This window comes from Neopelma chrysocephalum, unplaced genomic scaffold (genome assembly GCF_003984885.1).
Source record: "Neopelma chrysocephalum unplaced genomic scaffold, ASM398488v2 Primary Assembly neopelma1_64, whole genome shotgun sequence".
Classification (NCBI taxonomy): domain Eukaryota; kingdom Metazoa; phylum Chordata; class Aves; order Passeriformes; family Pipridae; genus Neopelma; species Neopelma chrysocephalum.
This window is the reverse complement of record NW_020897721.1, coordinates 2,898,318-2,923,856: the sequence shown is the minus strand read 5'-3', so window position 1 is coordinate 2,923,856 and position 25,539 is coordinate 2,898,318. Positions and strand designations below refer to the sequence as shown.

Below are 25,539 nucleotides of genomic sequence, written 5' to 3'. Positions count from 1 at the left end.
CCAACAGCTGAAGTGCTCTCATGCAGGAGGAGGCTGCAAGCCCAGAGCACTTGCTCACCTAGACTGCAACTCCCTCTGCTGAAGGCAATGGCCCGAATATCCCTGAACTGAGGTTTTCTTTGGACATTTCACTCTCTCCTCCATGGTCAGTTTTGAAAGGGGAAAGCAAATTTGGCTAGCAAGCCAGTTTCCTCCTCACTGTGCAGGATGCATACACTGGATTCACCTTCCATGTTGGACTGTGGGGAGAGCGAGAGGAAAGGACTGACTGTCTGGACCAACAGCTCACCCAAGAATACAGGAACACCAGCAGCTTCAGTCTTTGCTCCTTAACTTGTTCCCTGGGGCTACTTCTATCACCAATGAGAGGCACAGAGCAGAGTCTGCAAAGGAGCACTTACCAATGCTTGAATAAACCCACGAGACACTGACATCCCTGGGCAAGCAGTCCCTTTTTCCCACTTCCATGCTAATGCTGCTGCTGAGACTTCTGCAGTCTCAAAGGCTCCAGGCCTCCCTCCAAGAGTACTTTGCATCGTACCACTGCTCCTGGCCAAGTTTCAGGATTTTTGCTCCATGCAGAAATCAAAGGGAAGAACATGAAATGTAACAGTGCAGATAAGTTCCTGAACTCAGTTAGCTCCTCTCTTTTGAAGGTAAAAGGATCACAGGCTCCCTTTCAGCCCCCTCCACGCAGTCACAGCTTCATTTTACCATCGGAGACCAGAGACTGACAAATCAATAGAAGAGGGAGGTATGATTAGTCTTCAGAGACTTAAATTGTCTTAAATCCAATGTCACACGTAGAAATAATTCTCTCTTTTTCTGTGGAACCAAAAATTAAGAGGAAAAAACCACACAAAACTGCCAAATGTGTTAAATACATAACTTAGAGCATTTTAATTAAAAAAGCAAAATACAATTCATAATTTGTCAACTGGCACAATGTATAAAAACTTTTAAATAACAACGTTAATATTAGTCACAAAATACAGCCTGTTGTATAAAAATAGCCATGTGCACACCAATAAAAGATAATGTAAAACCACTCTGAATAGGCCATGCAAAGACATTCAGCTTTGACCTTTCAATTTCCAAGTGCTTGCTGCATCTGCTACTTTATTCCTTCTCATTCTGCTTGGGAGGGTTTTGTGCTGACACCTGGGAGCCTCCTCCTCACCTCTCTGCACACAAAGCCCTGGCAAAGGGTTTCAGAAAGGGCTGGCAAGTTAAGGTGCATCATGTCGGGCATCTTAGTGGCCCAATTTTCACAGCTTATGTTTTAGAAAGTGCTCAACATCCATGTCCTTCTCCATGGACACCTCCCCTTGGTCACTCAAAATCTTCAGCTTTTCAGCCAGAACCCTTCTAAATTGTTCCTGACTCCCAGTGCACCACAGTACTAAAACTGGGAGCACAAATCCAGATACCCAGCCTGAGATCACTGCAGGAGGCAGAACCCAACGGCTGCAACACCATTTTTGTACAGATGTACAAAATGCATTTGGCATTTCTAAATTATTCACACACCAAAATTCACTGAATTCTGTCCATTCACATTAGGAAGCCCAGGCAGGACACATAAAAGGTCACTGAGAAATACAAGTTTACAGAAAGGAAAGTATAACTTAGGACAGCCTTAATATAATAAAATCCCACATGAATATTAAAAAACCCACCTAATAGTAAATGTAAACTGTTACACAAACAGTCTGTTATACTGTGGTTATCAGAATTAAGAATGTAACAGTTTGAAGGGGACATAATGAACATCAAACCCCAGAAAATGAAAAAAAGAGACGATATGGAGCACATTTCAGTTAAGAGCAAAGAGATGTCAGATGAAAACCCACCCCTCCCAGTTTTCACCCCACATGCTGACACACAATCTCTCAACAACATAAAAAACTACCCGGGTCTTCTTCATCTCTAGAAGCCTGAGCAATCCTTGCATTTTTACAGTATCATCCTCATTCAATTTAAGCCCAGTGCAGGTAATGCAGACAGAGATCCACCCAGTCACCACCTTTGTTTCCTGAGTCTACAGAAAGAGAGAGGGGCACTGTTGGTTGAAAACAGTCCCTGCTGCTGACAGGAACAGCAGCACCTTCAGGATGTGCCATCAAGGAGAGCAGCCATTGGCAGGGAGAGGCTTGATGCTCTGCTAGGCAAAGCATTATTTCCTGATATTTTCAAGTTTGCATTTTAAAGTGTGCTCTTCTAAGAAGAAAATGAGGAAAACTTAGTGATTTATCACCTCAGATAATACAGCAGCAAACCCATCTTCTGCAGTTTAAAAAGATCAGTTAAATTATCTTAATGCACTAAATCTGACAGGCAAAAAACATTCCCATAAAAAGCTGTCCCCTTAAAGTTACAAGTCACATCACAAGAGCGAGCTTCTAATCAAAGTGTCAGGAGCGGAGAAGCTTTTACCAGCGCCGAAAATCCAAATAAGGACACAGACTGATCTTGCCATCTGCAGCAGGAGAGGAGTTCAGAAGGCTTTATGAGGAACTGGCTGGAAGTCACTGGTTTTGGTGGCGTGTGCCATTGCCCTGCGCTTGGCGAGGCGGGACTTGGAGGGAGGGGAGAGTTTCATGGAGCACACGGCGTGGGCGACGCCGTCCTGCTCCGCGCTGAGCTCGCTCTCGTGCTGGGACAGCTGGCGGTTCAGGGCTATGGCCTCTGCAGCAAAGAGGGTCAGGTCTTTTGTGCTGCTGTTCCTGCCAAGGGAAAAGGAGGAAGCAGTTACAACACAGACCCAGTCACTTCACCTGGTTACTCTCACACCAGAAGAGCCATTTCCCGGCAGGTTTATTTCTCCTATGGAAACATCGAACACAGCAGGGAAAATGACCACTTAATATTTGCATCTATCCAGCAATACAAGACAAACACTCTGGGGTTTTGGAAACAGCCACAGTTCCAGTCCTCCTTCTGCCAAGGACTTCCAGTGTAAACCCAGGAAGCCACCTGAGATATCGAGACTAATTTCTATGTGTTATCCAAGGATGGGCTTATGGGGCAATACTGCTGTCGTTCTTCAGAGGACTGCAGGACCACTACAACTACACCTGTGGCTTGAGGAAATACATTTCTGATGGGAACAACCACCCAGAACCACAAATGGCAGACACTGAAATAGAGATGTGTGACTCAGGCTCCCCGGCAAACAGAATCTGCCATCAAATCACTTCAAATGAGGCTTGTCCTGCTCACAGTTATATGGATACTGTGATTACCACCAAGTACAACGAAAGTCGGATCTGAGTCTGTTTATGATGATTATTCACCCATCACAAAGTCTCTCTGGATAACACACGCCTTTATGCCTTTTTCTCTCCCTCCTGGGCAGCAAACTGCCAAAACCATCATTATTTCCTGTCTAAGATTCACACTGCACTGCAGGAATCCCCTCTAATGCCTTCCCCACAAACAAGCAAGATTAGATCATAAAGAAAATTCCAAGCTTCAATATTTCTGTTGTTCTTAACAAAATTACTGCTGCACATTTGGGAAGTTCCATTCTCAATCAGGGATGTTACCCCCTGATTTGTCAACTCCTAGCTCTCATCCATTCTTTCAGTAATTATTCCTGACCAAGTTTACAGACATTTAGAAAACGAATCTCACCTTTGAAGAACTTGAGGGGTAGGCAATCCCCTTTCAGGAGCCTGCTAGAAGAAGCAGTTAAGAAAAGTTACTTACATATTAGAAAGCTTTCCCAAGAGAGTGACAAATCAGGTAACTTCCCCAAATCTTTACAACTAACAGAAATTGCACGTAAACTAATTCACTGTGGGCTTACAAATCCCTGTTTGTTTAAAAAATATATTTCATAATCTGTCTCCCCTCACAAGATGATTTCACAGCTTGCAGGTAAAAGACTACAGCTTTGGAAGCCCTCCAGAGGGTCTATTCCTTGTTTCCTGAACAGGAAACTGAAGCAAAAGAGGACACTGCTGTTCTTATAAAACTGTATCTACCAGCATTCTGCATTCCTGTATTAAAGAGTAAAACAATAATCTGTTTACTGCAGAGCTTGGTATTCACAAGAAATCCATTTAAAATGCACAAAGCAATAATTAGGAAAACCCAAACCAAACACTTAGAGGTTGACAGATTCAACCAAATATTTACCACACTGAAAGAATAAAGCCGCTGTGTATCATTTAATTAATCAAGATACAAGCACTAAAACACACAATGGATCTATTAGAAGTTCAGAGACAGGGAACAGCTTGTTTGTCACTTTGCAAGAAGAATAACACTTAAAATAAGATAAAGGGGAATACGTACTCCTTGAACCCATGAATGTTGCAAAACTTGAGCAGCACTAAGTCGTTCTTTGGCATCACAAACCAGCAGCTTTGAGATGAGATCTTTGGCCTCAGAGGATATATGTGACCAGTCCTTGTCAGGAAATTCATACTTGCCTTCCTGGATGCTCTCAAAAAGCTTGTTCTAGTGATGGAAAATTTTTTTAATTGAAATACAACGTAACCAGAAGACTCCTCAGATGGAGGGTGCAAACTGAAACCATCCAGTCTCCTTATGGAAGCAATGGAGAGCAACAGGCAGCTCCACAGTGATTCAGTGCATCCTAAGATGGACACAATACATTGTGTGCTGAAAACACCTTCCCCCTCCTGATCCCCATCATAAGAGGGCAACTAAAGTACTCAGGTTTTAGAAAGAATAAGTTCAGGCCCTGCATGCTGACTCTTCTGGGGCTCAACCTTGATCTTAGGAATTCCCGTGACTACCATAAACCAGATCAAGGATTACAGAACACAGGAGGATTGCAGGGTGGGGGAGAGGATGAGGAGAAGCTCTGAGATCTCACAACAGGAGGAAAGAGAGGCAGTTGCCCGACTTCACTTTGGAAAATGACATCCCTCAGCTTCTGTATTACCACCCTCACTTCTCAGTGAGAGATCATGTCCCAAATAACTGCCTGGGTCACAGACTCAGCTCTCCACTGCTGACATTATGGTAAGTCTTACACCCTAAGCTCACAGGCAAACTCTGCTCTCCCCATGTGCCCAGGACATGCACATTTCACCTGGCAAACTCTGCAGACTTCTCCTCTGTCCCAGCCACAGTCTGTGCCACAGTTGCCCACAAAAGGGGGGTAACCACTGAGCATGATGTAGAGGATCACTCCCAGGCTCCACAGATCACACCGCTTGTCATAGAACGTGGCCTCCTCCATGAACACTTCCACCACTTCAGGTGCCATATATTCTGCAGACCCACACTAGGAAACCAAATTCAAGCAACTTTTCAAAGGGAGGATCACATCAAAACAAGACTCAGGTTTATCATTCTCTCTTTATTCCAACTGGACTGGTCTAAAAGCAGAATCAGGCATCAGAGACTACTGAAGTTTACTGCTGCCTTTCACTGCTGGTCTGATTTTGTTAAGCCAAGTCCCAACTGATGCATTCCTGCTAAGGAGTTACCAAGAGCTTTGAAACATTTTGTGAGCACAGGAAAAAATTAACACATTTCAGGTGTAAAGGAATACAGAGACCTAACAGAAGGCAAAGGAGTTCCTACTATTTTTTAGCAGCATCATTAGCTGTTCCATATGACTAGGATCTCCTAATACAAGGTCAAAATATTCATTTACATCTTTCAGGTTTTTAGATCTTCTCCATTAATTATCAGAATTTTCAGAAAGTAAACAAGTGTATCACGGGCAGTGATTTCTGTAAGACTCCTGAACACTGTCAGATTTTTCTTTCACAGTAATGACAAAAGTACAGGACTGTAGTTTTTCAAACTAAAGTGTATTATAAAGGCACACACTGATTATAGAGCTTGCATTCCCCTTAGCTCACGGGTCTTAGCTACAGAACCCGAACATGGGGAAATGAACACAAAACTAGGGTTCAAACTCTGTCCATAAGCACACAAAAAGTGTGCATGAAAAGCTTCCTCATTTGATTGTGTAAGGGATGAGCAGGACCAACAGGAGAATTAATAAGGTGAGCTCCTGTGCTTCTGTATATTTGTTCTATGACTGGGAAGGCAAGACAGTATTTATCACATGTACACACTCACTTGAAATGAACTATTTACCACTGGGCGTAGTGGCAGCAAGCCCTTTGGAAGCTCTCCTCTGGAGGTAAGAAAAATTGGTTTATTGTGGAACAAAAACAAAAAAAGCACAAAGCCACAGCAGGTCTCTCACCGGCGTTGTCAGTTCGGGAGTAGTTATTGGAGTACATGCACTGTTCAGCTTCACCCCACTACCAAGATCAAAGTCACATATTTTTACTGGTGATATCTAAAAACAAAGACAAAACAATAAGAGGTCAGGAAGACTGGGATTAATGCAATATATATGAATATTCCATGTAGAAAGTGGAAGATCCTAGGACAGAACACAAGTACCTAATGAAACCCAGTCTCTCACAGCTATTTCGTTCACCTCCTCTGCCCACACTGCCAGCATCTGATCCTGCTGCATAATTTTTTTATTTGGTTAGGCAAGTGTCAGTACATAGCAGGGCACTTTGGGAACTGGTCACATAATGTGACCAGCTGCCCTGTAAATGTTGCTTGTCCATGTGGGCAGTGGTTCAGAACAGATGAGGTGATAGGCTGGAATTGCCATGACCCCTCTAAAGGCCAGTTGGCTTTTTATCTCTCAGCCAGATGTTCACATTTTCACAGCTCAAAGAAGAATTCAGTCTCTTTTAAGCTTCAGTTCTGTTACATTTAGTTGACATTCAATAATGAGTTCAAAAGTTTTCAAGAAGAGAAAAGACACAAGGACTTTTTTTGGAAACCAAGTTAAAAAAATACAGCAGAAGGTTAAGAGACCAGAGCAGCACCTTTTCTGGAGATTCACACAGGATGTTTTCAGGCTTCAGGTCCCTGTGAGCAATACCTAAACAGAGAGTACAAATGTATATCAGAGAGAATACATATGCTTTATTCTCACAACTTCTCTTTATTAGAAGGTGGCCTGGGAAGTATTCTAGGTCTGAGCATGCTACACACACCTGCCCTCTTAAATATAATAATTTAATTGGATCTGTTGAAAGTCACTGTTGTATCCTGCTATACCTTTATCATCCTTAACTGCACATGAGAGTCTGTCAAGCAAATAAGAACCTGCTAATACTGGAACTTCTTGGCTTAGCCCAAATTAATTATGTTAATTAAAACCAGATTATTAGGATGACTAACCTGTATGAAAGTTTACCTGTTTACACAGTTCAATCAAAAGGTTTTTGTGCCTTTTACATTAAGGTCCTTCTTTTCAGATGGATCAACTGGTGGTTTGCTGAACTCCTACCAGCACAGACAATATTTGAGACATTCTGCCCCACAAAAAAACCCCTGAGTTCACAGATGAAAATATCCCTTTGACATACACACTCACTGCTGAAGCAAAAGAAAAATTAAAGGTTCAGTGGGAGATGAAGAAGAAAAGCTAAAAGAAAACAACCAAAGGGCCTCTTCATTCTTCTGCTATCAGAATAGGCAAACCTAACAGGGAAGCACAAAGTTATCCATGTAATTCACATGCAAAGCTGGTTCTGTGTTGTCAAAGCAGTTCTTCAAATGCCTAAACACACAATTTCTGGTAGTTCTCCATTTAACTGGAAGGTAGAAAATGAGAGGTAAAAAAATCAAATCAAATGAGCAACTTGGCTGTAATTTAACTGCACTCTAGCCTTGATTTAAAAAATTACACTCCAAGCACACCTCATACTACTTCAGAGCACGAGAAAGAAAATCCCACCAAACTCTAGGTAAGGGAGTTCTTAATGTCTTTTCTTCAGCACAGTCCACAAGACATGACTTCAAACATAACAGCACAGCACTGATCTAAAGGAATCGGAGCGTTCCTAATGATGCAGCTCACATTGCTCCGGCACAGACGATGGCACAATGAATCCATCAAGATGGCCTGTGCTGACATTTACAGCAACAAGGCTGACAAAACTCCCCAACAGTTGGCTTGGCTTGCCAAAAACATCTTTTTGTATCATTGTGTGAATTCAAACGTCCGATTACGTAACGTTTTATTTCGCTGTTGCACGCAGCACTGAGAAAACAACTGCCTTCAAACACTCCTCCAGCGGATTATTAGCAATAAAGCAACACACGTCCCAAGTGGGTGTAAGGCAGCATTATCATCCAGCTGAGTTTTAAACTACCCCTGGCAAAAGAATTAGTTGTCCTCACTCAAATTTTTTTTTTAAAGCATTTAGCTGTAGCACTTCACCATTAAGCTGTGCAATAAAACTGCTTTAATTTCCTGTTTACTTCAGTGTTCTGTGTGCTACTTACTAATTATTTTAATGTCACACGGAAGAACCATAACGAGAACAACAAAATGAAGGGGGATGTTGCTGTAGCCCATTCTGCAAGCCATGTCCCCTCTGCCCCACTTCACAGCAAACAACAAGAAAGCAGATTGCTGCTCTACAGCCATTTTAATGAATCACTCTCGTCTTGTTCGGGGAAAGGGGAATTAAAACTAAAACCCGAGAGAGAACTACAGAAAGGTATTAGCTGAGTCAATGTTAAGCTTCCTTGAACAGGGTACCTGGACTTTCAACTGTTAAGAAACCCTAACACATCAAATAAGAATTTCTCTATAGGTTCAGGCTAAGTTTGATGTTTCTTATCTGCCCCATATCTCAAAGTCAAAATCTTCTAAACAGAGGTATTCAAAGAGTACCTGCTCTGAAGGTTTAAAGTTGAGTTATCACACAGACAGGCTATGAAGATTACCAAAATCTTAGTCCAAACTAAGGTTGATTTCACATTGAAACTAACTTCTCCTAACAGTCACAACATGTGACAAGATCCATATTTCTCAGGTTTACCACTTTATTCCCCGTGCATTGCTACACTTCTCTTTTAAGAGAGCACTGCTGAGGTACCAGTGCTGTGATTCCAACTCAGCACATCAGCAGTCCTGTGACCTACAAGCACAAACTGCAATTGAACATTCATGGAACTGGGGCCAGTATTAAATAACTTAGGCAGCAAATGCAGATCTGCTGAGATCTACCTGTCTGATCAGAAAGGCAAAATACAGGAGGAGAAAAACTGTATCAAAACAAACAGCCAATAAACATAGCCTCCAATTACATGCCATTCTACTCAAGAGGGAGTCACTGTGACATTAACTGAAGCTGCAAGACCAAATAATCATGACATAGGAAAGGTTTCAAAGGGATCCATCACACTGAACATGAACATATACTGTGGGATGACCATAACACACAGAAATTTTGAAATGAAACAAAAGTACTCTCGAGTAGAAAAAGCAGGAGGAAAACACTTTAACATAAAAAAAACCTTCTACAAACAGAATTGCTTTTAAATCAAAGCAAATTCCAAATGAAATGAGGACAGCTTCAAACAAGGACTGTGGTTCACTGTAGGTCTCTCAATTTAACAGTGGGGGGTCTAATTGTGGAGACCAAAAGCTACTATAAACAAATGGGTCTGGTAACCAGCAGAAGTTCTGAATAAATACAGCAAAGTATCTCTGTAGACCTGAAGGAGGAGGAAAATAAAAAGAACATTAGCTCCCTTTTGAACAACCTTTACATGGTGGCTTAGGTAACAAGAAGAAGCAAACAGACTCAACCCTAATATTAATTCTCCCTGGATGCTGATTTAACTTTTCTTTTTGAAAAGCCTTTACCATCCTAACACAGGCAATTACTTAAAATACCACATTATGAAAATAATATTATAGAGTAAAACAGCTTAAGTCATCTGGCATCGCTGTAATGGCCAGCAAAGGCTGACTACTTACAGATAAATGTGCTTCATAACCTAAGTGTACAACACCAACTAGTAAAGATGGAGGTAGCCTCCTCTTACCTTTTGTATGAAGAAAATCCAGAGCAGAGGCAATGTCTCTCACCACTTTGCTGGCTTCTCGCTCGTTGAAGTGCTTCCTCTTCTGTATGTGGGCCAGGATTGAACCTGTCAGAGCAACAGGTGAAAGGGGAAAACCTCAGCATGAATCCTGAACCAGTTCCAAGTATCACGAACCCATAACCCCATTTCTCATATTTTGTAACAGCCTTTCACAGCAGGCAACTTCCAAGGACCAAGCAGGGGAATAACTAAGAAGAAAAAGGTCCAACTGAGCAGCTTCAACACTTAAGTGTGCTAGAACACAATATTGAAACAGTGTGGCTCTCTAGTAGAAGCACAGCATGAGAGGCAATCATTTTTTACTGCCCCAGCACAGGGCTGGTCTGTTTTCCACACACTGGGACAGTAAAGACTTGCCAACGGTCCTACATTGGCAAATATCAAAACTCAAACATCAGCTAAGGGGGTACATGAGCACTTCAGAAAAACCCAACCTACCCCAGGTCACGGGGTGGCCATGCTCAATCAAACTCTCCTCATTTTGTCACCATTGAAACCCTGCCCTGAAAGTCAAGCATGCACATTTTGTGCCTCAACACCATCAAAGTAAAAAGAGATTCGACCTTTAAATACACATTAAATTTCCCACTGACATCAAGGCAAGGCTCACACACTGACTTAAGGGAAAATTTGCCCAAGGATATGAACTCTGACAAAGGACATCTCTAATTGGAACATTCTGAAGGGCTGGGAGCTTGCAGGCAGAGCCCCACTGGTATCCCTTTAAAAAAGAATAAAGGGAGGTTTGATTCCTTATCTGCCTTAAGTGAATTCATTCAACCTTTCAAAAGATTAAAAATGTCTTTAAAAAACTGATTATGTGCAGTCCACAGAGATCCAAGACCCCTAAATAGCCTTACAACTGCCTTTCATTTTCTTACTGAGAGAGGTATTTTGTAAAAGCAATCAGGCAGAGAAATTCAAGAAGTAACTGGCACTTATTATTAGCCCCAGTACATGGGACATTTTCTCTCTCAGGTGATTTCATTTTTATTCTTGGGTTCTAGATGTGGAAGGAAATATCCCATTGGGTAATTCCTATTCTTGTAACATCAATGCTACTGCCACTCCTCCACAGCAAGGATTCAGAGAGGGAAAGACAGTCAAAAAAAAGAGAGATGGACAAAAGACTCCTGACTGCTGGGTCAGGTGGGTGGAGGAAGGCCCCTTTACACCTGGTTATTAGATTTCAAATATAAAAAGTTACCCTTCCAAAAAAAAAACACTTTCTTTTTTGCTAAAGATTTCTTAAAGTACAGACTTCAAAGGGTTTTCCTGGTACAGCTGTTCTTTGAACCTTTAGAAAGCAGTAACAGTTCTTCAATGTTTCCATCCCTGTGGAAAAGACCCCACACTTTGCAGGAAACAATCCTGAGCCACTTGAAGTGCTCATTTCACTCAGCAGGTTTATTTCAAATTACCTTTGTGAATAGACCTGATGTTCAAACTCTCTCAGATAAGAATTATATCAATATCAATGAAAACATATTCTACTGACTTTATATTCAGCCCACATTCTCACAAAGAAAGAATAGCAGGGCACTCCTGCCACAGTTGTTCCCATCTCTCCAGCATTCAGAGAAAGCATTATATAGCACCTCCCAAAACACATTTTAGAGGGGAAAAAAAGGGGGGAAATACTTTAAAGTCATGCAAGTTCAGTATAGGCAGCTGGATTTTAACTCTTTCAATTATAAAATGCTGTCAGACAAGGATATCAAAGGGATTCTGCATATCATAGAGAACTGAACACAGATGAAAGTGGAGCAGAGCTCCTTTGGTTACCAAAGCTACAGGAAGGCAAAGTTGAAAATGAAAAGCCCAAATTATGCTCTAACACCGTAAGTAACACCAGTCTTACTCTTTTAAAAACAGTTCTCCATCTATGCAGAAAGAATTTGTATTTCTTGCACAGTTTGCTACTGAAAAACTTCTTCACCAGAGACAATAGATGATGTTCTCAGGACAGAACTGCACTCCTTTAGAAGCTCCATTTTTCTTTGAAGGGTTGGCCATGCTTAACTCATGGTCTTGCACAGCCATGCAATTAGTGGGTACTGTAATTATACTCAATGCAGAGAAATGTGAGAAAGTCCATGAAGTGCTTGATGCAGCTTTCTCATTCCCCAGGTGAGTGTTAAGTGCTGGAGCTCAGTGACCACTCACGCTCAGGTGATGGGCCCTCAAACACCCACAAGCACAATTACAGCAACCCCAGGGAGGAGCAAGATGATTTTCCTAACAGTGCTCCATGAGTTTCAGCAAACAGAGTCAATTCTACATCAAGGGAAAAGGCTACTGGAGTATATAAATGCTGTACTAGGATCATGCATAATACCTGACACACTGTGTGTCTCCCCTTGCCTGAAGGGTCTGTGACCTACTAAATATATTTCAAATCTTCCACTTTACCAGAGCTGACATTTCCATCACTTAACTACAGAAAGGGATTGCAAATGCATGACCAGACCCATCAATATTCAAGAGTAACCATACTTCGAGCTTTGTATAATATTTCCTCTACTTCTTGTCTTCAAATTCTCAAGCATTTTAAACAAGCTCTTCGCTTGCTACTCTAAAACAGAGACAAACAGGACTAAAATGATTCAATGAAGAAAGGCCCAGTACCTCCTCGCAGCTTCTCAAAGACAAGGTAGTATCTTGTGTCATCTTCAAAAAATTCTATTAACTCCAAAATGTTCCTTGAAAAAAAAGAAACAAAAAAAAAAGGGAAATAGAAGAAACAAGCAGTGAGTGTACACACGGAAATAAAGAGTTTCAGCACGGATAATTAGGAAGTGCCAGAAGTAACCAAAAATAAAAGTTCTAGTTAAACAAGTTGCTTTGGTTGCCCATGGCATTCAAACCACATTTCCAACTCACACCGAAATTTAACTGTGGGAAACAGGCCAAACACCAAAATCAGACAGGATTGTGAGATTCTGCTGCTGCTCAATTGACAGGAAGATAATTGGTAATAGGTTGTATTTAATAATTTAAAACATTGCATTTGTGCCGAAGGCAGTAATTAAAAAAAAAAAAAATTAAATTGGCATTCTTTCTCTCTGGAAATCACGAAGCAAAACACACAGGGCTCAAAGGAAACAGGCATCTGTCAACAGGTTATTAAATCCAGCACCTTACTTGCTATTTTTAGACTAACTCCTGTTCAGCTCACGTAAAGTCTTTGCAGCACAAACACCTCATGTTTCCTTGAGAATGTCAAACATGTAAGTCAGAATTTTCTACACTTAATAGTACATACAAAACCCAAATTCTGCATGTGTTTTACATGAGTTTTACATCAGTTATGTAGTGGATGACCATATGCTCTTAACCTCACAAGAGAACAGACATAATCTGCTCCTCTACAGCACAACAAAAACCCATGAGTTTGGTAAACAAGTTTGGTTTTACATTATTTCTGTATGTTATGTTACAAATTTGTTAAAAAAGGCTCAATTAAGCTGCATAATTGTAATACAGATAACAGCTATTGTATATATTCTAGGTTAACAGCCACATCTAAAAGTAGCTTCAGAATTGGCTTAAACTCATCACAGAGCTCTCAGAGCACGCTGCCAGTGCCTGCACAGTTTTACCCACTCTTCAGACACGAGTAGCAGCTTTAAAGTTGCTTCATCCTGTGGCTACATGAAGTCAGCACACATCAAAATGAGAACTAAATTAGCTTTTGGCTGATCTAAGAGTTCCAGTGCAAAAGCAGAAAGGCTGACACAGAGAGAAGGATGAGCCACACATTAGGGAAAGGTATGGCAAGACCTCCTTTCAAAAGCAGCTGCTATCAGGTCAGCTTTTGCTGATGGTGAAATCACAGGGGAGAGAGTCAAAATGTTAATTCCTCATTTGGACAAAAGCCATTCCTCACTGAGACACATTCAGGCTACACTGACCTGGCTGGTAATTGAGTTATATAAATTTTAATCTGTAAATAGTTGCCCTAAATTCCACAGGTAAAAGAAGGGAAAGTTCTTATTTTGAATAGGTCAAGTCTAAATTTCAACTGGTTTTAAGGAGACCACTGCAAAGGTTCTAACCATGCCACACATAAGAGGTTTAAAAATTTGAAAAAAAAAAAGATATTTTAAATAAACAAAGACAAAACTACACTTACTTGTTACCCTGACACTGGTACAGCGTTTCTATTTCACGAAAAACCCGACTCCGACTATGCCCAGCATTTTTTTCAATGATCTGTGAAAAGAGTTAAGAACTCAGATTTGAAAAATGACTGCAGGAACTATGCAGGTAGCTCTGGAATTAGGTAACTGCTCCAAGGTTTGAATCTCAGGCATACCCACCAGAGATAAACAGTCCACCTTTGTTTGTTTAATTTCTCAACTGGCGTTTATTTACAGAGCAGAGCAGAGTCAGCAGAGCTCTGGAAGGCATTCGAAGGACAAGAGAAATCAAGACAGGAAGAGAAGAAAGGAACTAAATTCACATGTTACACAGCCACTGACCAGTTACCACAAGCTTTTTCTTGCATCATTTTAACTCTGCAATGTGCAGAACAGGATATCCTTTGGAGTTCTAATAAAAATAGATTTGAGTCACATCAGACACTGAACAGTCAAAAAAAAGAAGAGATTTGTCATTATAAGCATTTAAGCAAAACATACCAAATTCACCACAAAATGAGAGCTTGGTTCATAGTGCAAGCTTTATGGAGACCCAATAATAGAGCTAAATGTATTAAAGAAAACATACATTCAATCTCAGAGCCCTTCAGAAGTCACCTTCCTTCACACAGTCCTCAGGCTGAAAGGGGACAAGAACAAGGGCTTTCCACAGAGGCCAAGTCTGAGTGATTGCTACATAAACTCAAAGTTCATGACATTACCACAAGTATCACCACCATCTACATCCAGTATTAGGATCTTATTTTTACACCCTGAGTTCTCTGGTGCAGAACAGGCAACCATTCACTGATACTTCATGGGACTTGGTATCCGATCACATCAAATTCAGAATGCAGTGGTTTGTTTATTTCAGACTTGCAACTTCAACAATTTTACGAAGTACAGACAAAATTATAGCATCTACAGAACTATACTTTTAAAGGCAATTAAAATTTTGTGCCTATGGTTTTTGAATAATATTGAACATAAAGCCTCCTTAGTGCTATTATTTGTGTTTGTAATTAAATGGGGGACTCAGGATAACCACAAATCTGTAAGTGAGCCCCAACACTTGACATAATGATATTACAGAAGACTCACCTCTATCTAAAATTAAGAGGTAGCTTTACATGAAGTAGTGGCAGTAACTGATGCTCTCTAAACTCAGAGCAGCACCTAAAAGCTTGCACTGTTTGGTAGGTCATGCTGTACAATGACTCATCCTCTTCTTTCATAAGAAGAGATAAAGGTAGGACTAAAATCAAATCAGGGCATGAGAGGAAAGCTTGCCCTGAGATCACACATCACACAGTGATTTACTGTTTGTGACTTCTGTCTGCAGCTGTACAACAGTTCACTCTGGAGGCACAACACTTAAGATGACAGGTTATCTCAACAGTTATAAAAACAGGCTCATTTCAAGCATTAAAAATTTCCTAAAAGGTTTTGCTATTACCCACTCTCTTACAGGTTTTCACTGCGATACAAGGAGGGAGAAGACATGTTACAGACAGAAGTGATGTTGCTTTTACTCTATACTTACTTTCACTGCATATTCCTTCCCAGTTTGGAGGCTGACAGCACTCTGAACTTTAGCATATGCTCCCTCACCAAGCAGCTCAGCAGTCAGCTTGTACAAGTCTGCCAAAGAAAGCCAGCAGAAAGGACACATTTCAGGGAATAATGTCAAGACAAGCTATTTATCTGATAAGCATCCCTCAGATTTATGCAGTATTAAAGTAGGTATGCCAGTCCTAACTATGCTTCATTTTTCACTTCCCTCTTTCAAATTCCAGAAAAATTAAAATTAAACTTCATTCCAGCATCAAAATTGCAAGTCTGTTCCTACAAGAAATGTTTAATATCTCAGCAATTGCTAGGACCTCAACCAACTTCCTTGTCTTTATGTAAAACTCAGAAACAATTTTTTTCAGGTGGAAAACATTTCATTCCTTGATCAGAAAAATGCCTATCATACAAAATCTATTTGCAGAGATAGTGTTTTAAGTACAACTTAAATTTGAACACTTAAACCTAGAAGAATTTAAGGTTTAAACCTAGAGGGCTGCTACCACCTTTATTTGCAAAGGACCTGACAATGCTACTTGCCCAGCAAGAAGTTTTATACTGATCAGTTTTGTCTAACTGAACCATATTTTACTTAAAATGCATCACATTATTTGTGCTCACAACAATTCAATCATTTTGACATCAGCACTGTTCCTACCCACAAAATCCCACCCACACAAACAAAAAAACCCCAACAAACAAAACCACCCAAACCCATATCAAAACAGATTATGAATAGGACTCAGATTTCACCACTAAGAGGGGAAAAAAAAAAAAAAAAGACTGAAAGCCAGAACGTGGGGGATAAGGAAAAACAGAAGTGTCAGCTTATAATGTTTGCCAAAAAGCAATGTTTAGCTAACAAAACTGAGAAAAATAGCAGAGGCAAAGCAGACCACTACAATTTAAAGCTTATAAATTGCCACCAACCTTCAAACTTCCCAGGGACGTGATCTGTGGCTCTGGTTCTTTTTTTCTTTTTCCTTTTCCCACTGTCTGCTATGGGGACAGGCTGACTGCTGACCATCTCTGGTAGAACACAGAAGTGACTTTAACAATCTATTACTTTAGGAGAAAAAGCACATGCTCTTGTGTGTTTATTTTCTTATCTATCCAAAAGTTTCTCTGCTTGTCTTCATCACAGGCTGCCACCTCCCCTCTAAATATCAGAGGAAACCTAAAAAGACAATTTGGGTGCTAATTAATAGTTCTGGGGAGGTTTGATGAACTAAGGTAAAAACAGGAGGAAACAACTATGCATCTATACTGAAACCTCCTCTCCCAGCATAGGAAGGCAAAGCACAGGCATAACCTCATCAACAACCACCATGAGCTGCCCACAACAGAACACATGCCCTGATACCAGACAGGATTTACAGCCCTCCCAAGGGCACTGGCCTCTGAGCTATTTTATGCTTTCACAAATACATTTTTTTCTAATCAGCTTAAGAAAATGAGCCTTCAAAACAGCAGGAAGGTGTGGGGAGGTTTCAAACCACACAGAGAAAATGCAACCACAGGAGTTAACAGGTCAGAGGAGCAATCTAGGTCAGTTCATGCTGCCAAATGGCCAGAAAGAAAATCATTTCTCACAGAACCATAATGTGCATTTCTAAACCACAGATCAGTGGATAATTTACACTCCAAAGCAAGCAGTGTTTATGGCATCTAGATACTTTTTTCCCCCTACATTACTAGCTGCAGATACTACAAGAGCTTAGTCAGAGATAACAATTCACTGATGGAAGATAATAAAGAAGAAAAAAAATACCCGCATATTGTTATTGAAGGCCTAAATAAAAACATTGCCACACACTTTGTACAGGTAACCAATCTCCAGAAAGATTAAATGATTCCACACTACTCTCACATGAGCACTTCACCACACCAGTCACATCCTGCCAAGTTGGCCCTAACAGTTTAAAATCTCAGCTCTAAATCTTCAAGGCAGCAGCAAAGTGCTGCTAAGGCATTTCACAGCCAGGAGGATTTCTGAGTGAATTCAGTATTAAAGATCTCATATTACAGAAAAAACTAAATCTGCAGAAATAGTGTAATTATGGGAACACTGGTAATGAAAGAAGAGCAAGTCCTAAAAACAAGAATGACAAAAACACTTCCATCAATTCTCTTTTAAGAGATTGTGAACAGCAGGTTTTCCGCCTTTCACTGTTCCTCAAGTGCTCGTATAACACAGGAGAAGCTTCATGGCAGAAAACATTACACAACAATCCATGAAATACTTTTTCTTTACTCCATTGCATTTTTCTTGTCAATATCTGTCAGTAAGAGCTACTATGAGTGTCACTTGGAACTCACATACCTGAAAATTTAAGACAAACGTATTTTGAAAGTCCTTTCCCCTTGACAACAGTAAACCCTCATTTTCAAGTCTTAGGCAGAATGTGTTCAGAAATCATCATGATGGATGTCATATGTGACTTCTTAAATACAGTAATATAAAAACACGTTTTACCAACTTCTGAAGAAATAGCTTCTTTTTAACTCAAACTGACACACATATAGTTTCAAATTTTAACAAAGAAGAAGGCTAGCATTACAGAGCTCTCCTCTTTTTCAGTTCAGCCTGCTTTAGAAGTTATTCAGAGCTGGGATTGAAATGACACATGAAGCTGCTCAGAGATAGGGCTGCTCAGATTGAAGGAGCTGATGGATTTCCATAAGGTGTCAAACAAGTAATTTTAATGACCTGACTTTCTCCAAGTCACACCTTGACAGGTTCTATTCTATTTCAAGTATCACCATTTCAGAGCTTGTAACAGACTAAAAATTAGCAAAAAAACAGGATGTGAATCCTGTATCTTAGAACAGCTGTCGTATTTTTTCACAACTGACTCCTGCATTCTGCCAGTTGGCTATGATATTTACAGTCAGCTGTACAATAGCTCACTACATTATTTCAATTCTCCTTAGTCTGACTCAATTCCTAAATTACAGAGAACTGCTTCCCTGAAACCAGGAAGTTCACTACTCTTGTATACAGAAACCAAATTACTGAAAAGTTAATGTTTTTAACCTACAGTCTTGACCAAATTTGCTATCTGACTAAAGCATGAAATGTTTGCTGTATTACATTCTTATTGTTCTGGTCTGCTACTTCACATCACTGTGTAGTTCACTTCTGTCAACACAGCTTTTCCTTTAAAGGCATCACAGCTTCCCTCTCATTACTCACTTTATTATAATGAACCTTAAGCAACAGCTGTTATTACAAGAAAATGTCCTCAGCACAGCCAAACGCTTTAGAGATTTTTCAAGCTTTCGAAGAAATGCTTTTTTTTGCTGTGACTGTGTAACCAAAGAGTTTCTGGTGACACTGAAAGACAGTGTGCCTCAACCATCCGAGCCATGCTGAGGAGTTTTGCAGACTACAGGAGTACTGCTGGTGACAAGGACACTGTGGGCTCTGAAGCAGCTCACTCTGCCAGACAGAGAGCTCAGAGACTGGATGAACTGCTCTGGAGGGAAATGGCCCATGGGCACGTCAGGTCTAAGACAAATGTGTAACTGTTGTCACTTTACAAGCACTGAACACCTGCTTCCACCAAAACCAACTTGCCCACCCACTTTATAATCCACTGTGGATGAGTTGCAGGGAGGTGGGAGAAGAACACTACTTGGTGTTCAGAGCAAACTACCAAAATCTTTGATAAAAAGCATTTCTTACATCCCTCTTGACCATAACCATCAGACTGTTCTCCAAGAACTACTGGCTGACTTGCAGTCTGACAAGAGCTGAAGAAAAAGGGAACTGTTCAAATTCTGATCTGTTCTTCTCCAGTCAGTTTAGGATTATTGCTCACAGTGTAATGCAACCCAGCAAAATCCACACTGTAAGCAAAAAGGGAACAAGTTTCTGTCTTAGCTGCAGTTTTGTTGAAGGCCTGAATTTTATTATCATCATTGTAATTCAGTGTTGAGGCAATATTTAACATACACATTATTCACAGCCTGTGTGGGAAGGCAGTTACTGCCTTTCCCTTTTGCTGGAAAGAAGACCTGCAAACAAAGCCAAGAGAAGAAGAAAAGGAACAATTATCACACGTTTCCCTTCATCCAGACCTCAAATCACCTTTGATCTTGCTTCCTAACACTCCAGATACACACATGCCAAAATCCACTACCCAGATGTAACTCCCCTCTCATTCTAACCTGCTTCCCAAAGGAAGCAGGAGTATATTTGGAAAACAAGCACACATGTACAGGAAGCACTTGGAGAACACAGTACAGGTGCCTTTTTCTATTAAGATGATACCTTGCCTGTGTGTCTGAATTCAATGGAAGAAAGCAGTTTAAGCAGAGTCTGGGTATTACCACCTGCTTCAAAACTGGGTCTTGCCTGAGCCAGGTCGTTCTGCACCTGAAAAGAAACACAATCACACATTCAGAAATCACATAAACATCATTATATATGCTCAGGTCTCAAGAGTCTCAAGACACGGCAAGGACCTGTTGCTGGGCTTCACATGAGCACACAGCAGGGACACACCCCTGCATTAAAGACCTTATAACTTTAAAGTACAGTGTTATTTCCAGCACTACCCTAATTTCAACTGTCTTGCAAAAGCAGTGAAGGGATTTACTGTGTTCTCTACTTCCTGTTGTTATACCATTGGAGAACCACAATGAGTTTAGATATAAGTTACAGAATTACTCTTAATGGACAAGAATTATCATATTCCTAACCCAGACCAACACCCTGCCAAGACAGAGCACCATGACTGCAGCCAGAAAGGCATCAAGTGAAAGCATATCTTGAAATTGGTCTTAAAGGCATCCAAACAGGGTCCAACACACCAGGAGCACAAGAAAGCATTTTCCACGGCTGAAATCAAATCCCTTGATTTCATACACATGACCCTCACATTTCAAATGTAAAAATGCCTGCTCAGAACTCAAAAAAGTTAAGCCACTTTAAAGTTTCAGACATCCAGACTTTTGGACAAAGAAGCAAAATGGAAATAGACTTCAGTCTAATTTTCCTCCCAACTCAGTGTCTCACATTGTTCTTGGACCCTCCCTTCTCCATCAGCACTTTGATTTCTGTAGATGTGGCTCATAATGAAACAGAACTCACTCAGCAGGTGCTCATACCACAAAAACTGGACAGTTGCAGGAAGCTCAGAACAACCCAAGCTATCTTTACTAAGTAACTACATAGTGATTGATTGTGCCTGCAAAAGTTACACATCAAGAGAGATAGAATTTGAAGAGGAAGAATGCCCAATTCTTTATGACAAATCAAACGTGTGTCAAATCAAGAGAGATTATTTTATACTCATTGTGTATTGCATTAAGTATATTGATTTCAAATGTAAGAAGTGAGTATCCTTACTTCACCTTTGCACTACTTTGCCACAATTCATCCTTAGCTGTCAGAGTCACCTTCTCATCCCACCTAAATTAAAACTTTTAGTTTCATTTAATCTGAATTCTCCATGAAGGGAGAGGAACTTGAAACCATTCCAACATCTTCTCAATAATATACAGGAGCATCAACATTTTAAAATGAACACCTGAAATTCTTCTCCATGATTACTGCTAGGGAAGCAGGGAGAACATTAATGGAGAGGAGAACACACAGCACTCCCTTCCCTCTCCTGTAGGAGAAAACAGCATATTTTAACACACATGCTGTGCACGTGAGATCTTCTCCTGAAGCCTGCCTATATTTCCCCAGGCACACATGCCTTCCTTTAAAATCATTAGCTATCATTCAGAAAGAACTGTTATCATCCCCACCTAAAGACAAGGGCAAACAACAGGAGTGTCCTGACCCAGCTACGAGTTAACAAGCAAGGGTAACAAATTAGAACTGAAGGTGGCTTAAAACCACCCTGTGATCTTTTTAATTTCTTGTTTAAGGACAACACCCTCCAAGACAGCCACATGGATGAGAGGATACAACAGAGTGTATTTCACAGGGCTATCAAACAAATGAGTGGTGAGCCTTGTCAGGAACAACATGGAATAACAACTGCTTATTCCATGAAAAACCATCTTCCCTCCTTCCACAGCCAGTAGAGTGAAACAGGATATTTAAATGCTACTGACCACTGGCAGACAGTTCATAGTCAAGAGTTTCCAGCACAGTGCAGCAGGAACTTGGCAGCAAAAATTATTTTAAACTCCATCACACATATTCCAAAGGAGAAAACTTCTTGCAACAGTACTTTGACTGAAGTACTTAAAGCTTCTTCAGCTCCCAGAGCACTTTTAAATTCAGGAGATACACAGTGTAAGTTAAGTTCTGAGGGACACTTACTAAACAGCAAGCTGCTTACTCTCTTCTATGTCTGACAATAACTCTTAGCAGACTGTTTCTCAGTTAGGTCCTCTAACCCCACACAGCTTCCTTGCTGGTCTAAACCAAAGAGAAAAACTTCTCAGAAGACAACTTTTAATTTCATACAGATGCAAGATAAGCATTTCCTGCTCTTGCTCCACACCCCATAAACGATCCCTCAGATAATCACATTTGTCACTGGGAAAAAGGCTACACAACATACACCCATATTAGCAAGCAGCCTTGTTTAGAGAAGTTAATCTAACTAAAAGTGTTTTTGAAGTTTAAAGCAAGAATTATTTTTCTTCATTTTCCCTTCCTCTGTACTTTCAACTCTAAAATTAATAGTCATTAAACTCCACTGCATTGTCACATTTGATGTCACATAAAATTTATACCAGTGTTTTAACATTTGTTACCAGGAAGGTACTGAAAGGTGAGAGAAAATTCCTCACAGCTGTGAATACCTTTTTGAAAGCATTGGGCACTACAGATAGAGCATTCATACCACGAAATAATGTCATAGAATCATTTTGGTTGGAAAAGACCTTTAAGATCACCGTCAAGAAACTTTCAAGTGTCCAAGGCACCCAAATCAATTACCTGGGAGGCTGCCAGTACCAAAACCAAATACCTTTAGCAATGGAAGAGGTTCAGCTCTGCAGGTGTGTTTTGCCTTGCTTCCATCCAGCACCTGGAAGGCATGAAGAGGAGCTCTGTTTTGGGGAAGGAAAAAAAAAAAAGGTATCAGAATACACCAATCTTTCTGAGCTCATTGTGAGACATGAAATTGTGTATGGTAAGGAGGCTTTTAGAAGCAGTAGGCTCACAAAAGGGGGAAAAAACCAAAACCAAACAAAACAAAACAAAAAAAAAGAAACAAAATAAACAAAAAATAACAAACAACCCCAGTGGCTTATTTGTAAGCAAACCTGACACCTCACAAACAAGTGCCAGCGGTGGCGGGGTTTTGGCTGCCGCGGGCACCGCTGATGCCAGCGGGGCTGTCCCGCTGCCCCTCCTGCCTCAGAAGGTCACCCTGGCCAGGCCGCCACACACCGCAAACTACACCCCACAAAGACTTTCTGCGTTCCCCAGGGGCTCACGCGTCTCGCTGTTTTATCACAGACGAAAAACACACGAACTAAAAGCCTTCTCAGGGCGGTCACATCTGGGAGCGCGTCCATTCACCTCTGCCCGCTCTTTTCCCTCTCCAGCGGAGAGCAGCCGCCGCAGGAGCGCACAGACCCACCGCTCTTTATTAAAAAACGCACTATGCGCGAAACATGGCAGTTTAAACCTTCAGGGAATAACTAAATAACCCTCGGGGAGAGCGCCCAGACCCGAAGCCGCCGGCCGGAGGGAGGGTGTTGAGGCATCTCACCGCCCTCCAGCCGCCGCTACACCGGCACTGCCCCGGTAGCCTGGCGCTGGCGCTGACCCCTCCGGGCGAGCCCGGCGGCTCCTGCGGCCACGGAGCGCTCCGCTCCCTCCCACCCCTGCCGTGCCCTGCCCTGCCCTGCCCTCACCTCCGCGGCGGCCGCCGGGTCCCTCGGCGGGACAGCGCCGCTCGCCCCCGCCCGGAGCGCGCGTGGGCTTGTGTTGGGGGGAGCGGCGGGAGCGCGCGTGCGCGCGGCACCGCCCCGCCTGCCCCGGGAGCGCGCCCGGCGGCCGGCGCGCTGCCCGCTGTGCGCGTGCGCGCGGGGCGGGGCCGCACCTCCTCAGAGGGGGCGTTGGTGGGCGGGGCGGCTCCGGCAGGTCGGGGTCTTCTCCTTGTTGGAATCGTGGCGTCGGTTTGGTTGGAAAAGACCCCTTGAGCCTACAACCAGCCACCGTGCCAACCAGTCCAGTCTCTCCTTAAACACCCCCAGGGACGGTGACTCCACCACCTCCCTGGCCAGCCCGTTCTAATCAGACCTTCTGTGGAGAAGTTCCTCCTGATGTTCAACCTACACCTGCCCTGGTGCAGCCTAAGACTGTGTCCCTTTGTCCTGTCACTGGTTGCTTGGAGAAAAGACCAACCCTCACCTGGCTGCAACCTCCTTTCAGGGAGTTGTAGAGAGCAACAAGGTCTCCCCTGGCCCAAACAGCTACATAAGAGGGGCAGCAGCGTAAAAGCAGGGTGGCAAAGACAAACATTCTACTCAAATGCTTTAAAAATATTTTTAAATAATTAATACCGAATCAGGCTTTTAATTTTGCCAGGTTTATCCCTTTTTAGGTTGGTTGTATTGCCTGCCAATGTATCTGTCTGGAAAAACCATCAGGTTCTCTTCCCTGCAGAGACACAAGGCACCTGCTCTGCACACGAGTTCCAAGAGAAAAAGGGCTCACTAATAGCAGAAAGTTTGCAGATGAGCCCTTCTTTCAGTTTTACAAAGAGAAGCTCTGACCTACTTCTCAGGTGTTAAAAAGGCTCAAGAAGAGGCGGTTGTCAATAGTAGTTCCCACCATAAAGCTGAGCGGGAAGGTGGATTCATTTATGCAGAAGATGGCAAGAAATAGCTCTTTTCCGTATCAACTCAGATTGACATTTTATAAGGTTATTCTCAGTTTGGGTGACATTTCAGTTCTCTGCTCATTTTAGTAGAATAAATGAAAATATGTAAACTTGGTAAATTTACACTTTGTATTAAAAAGAAAAAAAGAGCAGATTGAAATCAAGTCCAAGAAGAACTCCTAGGAGACACTACTCCCTACCTTGTTTGTGATATAGTATCTTTTCCATAAGGATTTCGAATATCCATGGAGATACTAGCTTTGCTGGGAAGAGGGACATGTTGATGCCTAGAGACTGCAATCATTGCTGCACTGTGTGGCAATGTGGGAAACTTTGAAACAGAACCTGAGTATGCCTGTAAAAAAATCAAAGTAAGTTGCAAGTTACCAAGTTACCAAGACTTTAAAAGTCATATATAGATACTCTAACTCATTTTAGTTTGCATTTGTGAAGATCTGAGAATTTGCACACAGTGTTAACCCATTCCAACTGGGAGATGGGAACTGCCAAATGGCAAAGAGCCTGTAGGACTACAGATGGCAAAGGGATATAGCTCTCTCCACCCACAGCACACCAGAAACCATCTTCAAGCCGCCATGAAGCAAGAGCAAATTCTTTTAGCTACACTGGCCCAAATCTTTCAACTCTGCTGCCACATTTAGGGTCAATAACTTGTTGATATTTTTGGGGTGTTTTTTCCCCAAAGCTGTTCAGTTCTGCTAGTGTTGGCTGGCTCAAGTTGAAACACAAACTTCAGCTTAGTTAATGAATTACAGCTTTAACCCATGAGCATCCCAGCACTGTATGGTTTCTGTCTGGATATGCAGCTTAGTACCCACAACTCTCAAAGCCACGAGCTCAGCAAATCTAAGGCAAGTTAAGACATATGCTATCTGCTCTTGCTGCCTTCTCTGCCAAGGGGCCAGGAAGATGCACCCCAGTTTGAGAGCTGCCCATTCCTCACCTGGATTCAAAGGAAACAGCTCAGAAGCAGAGACAGCTGAAGCCCACAGGTCACAGAACAGGATGAAAACCAGTGGTATCTTTGTGGTATCCTTTCCCAGGATGAAAGTATGCTTTGTTCTCTCCAC

At 41.7% G+C, this 25,539-nt stretch overlaps 1 protein-coding gene across 4 annotated transcripts; it reads right to left on the bottom strand.

The window, feature by feature from the left end:
• Nucleotides 1-872: 872 nt before the first annotated feature.
• Nucleotides 873-23,527, bottom strand: MKNK1 (MAP kinase interacting serine/threonine kinase 1). Of its 4 annotated transcripts, XM_027683119.1 has the most exons (15): nucleotides 23,478-23,527; nucleotides 22,583-22,664; nucleotides 19,918-20,022; nucleotides 19,600-19,661; nucleotides 16,572-16,670; nucleotides 15,616-15,713; nucleotides 14,066-14,145; nucleotides 12,559-12,632; nucleotides 9,871-9,975; nucleotides 6,849-6,904; nucleotides 6,203-6,298; nucleotides 5,069-5,263; nucleotides 4,303-4,467; nucleotides 3,637-3,680; nucleotides 873-2,726 (listed from the first exon to the last, which is right to left on the bottom strand). In XM_027683119.1, exons 5-15 carry the CDS (start codon nucleotides 16,666-16,668, stop codon nucleotides 2,498-2,500), a joined length of 1,239 nt encoding a protein of 412 aa, XP_027538920.1. In that variant the 5' UTR covers nucleotides 16,669-16,670; nucleotides 19,600-19,661; nucleotides 19,918-20,022; nucleotides 22,583-22,664; nucleotides 23,478-23,527; the 3' UTR covers nucleotides 873-2,497. The 4 variants fall into 4 exon arrangements, with proteins under 4 accessions (XP_027538920.1, XP_027538918.1, XP_027538922.1 ...); XM_027683117.1 differs by lacking the exon at nucleotides 19,600-19,661 and having other exon boundaries at nucleotides 16,572-16,818; XM_027683121.1 differs by lacking the exon at nucleotides 19,600-19,661 and having other exon boundaries at nucleotides 3,637-3,677; nucleotides 16,572-16,818.
• Nucleotides 23,528-25,539: the final 2,012 nt, after the last annotated feature.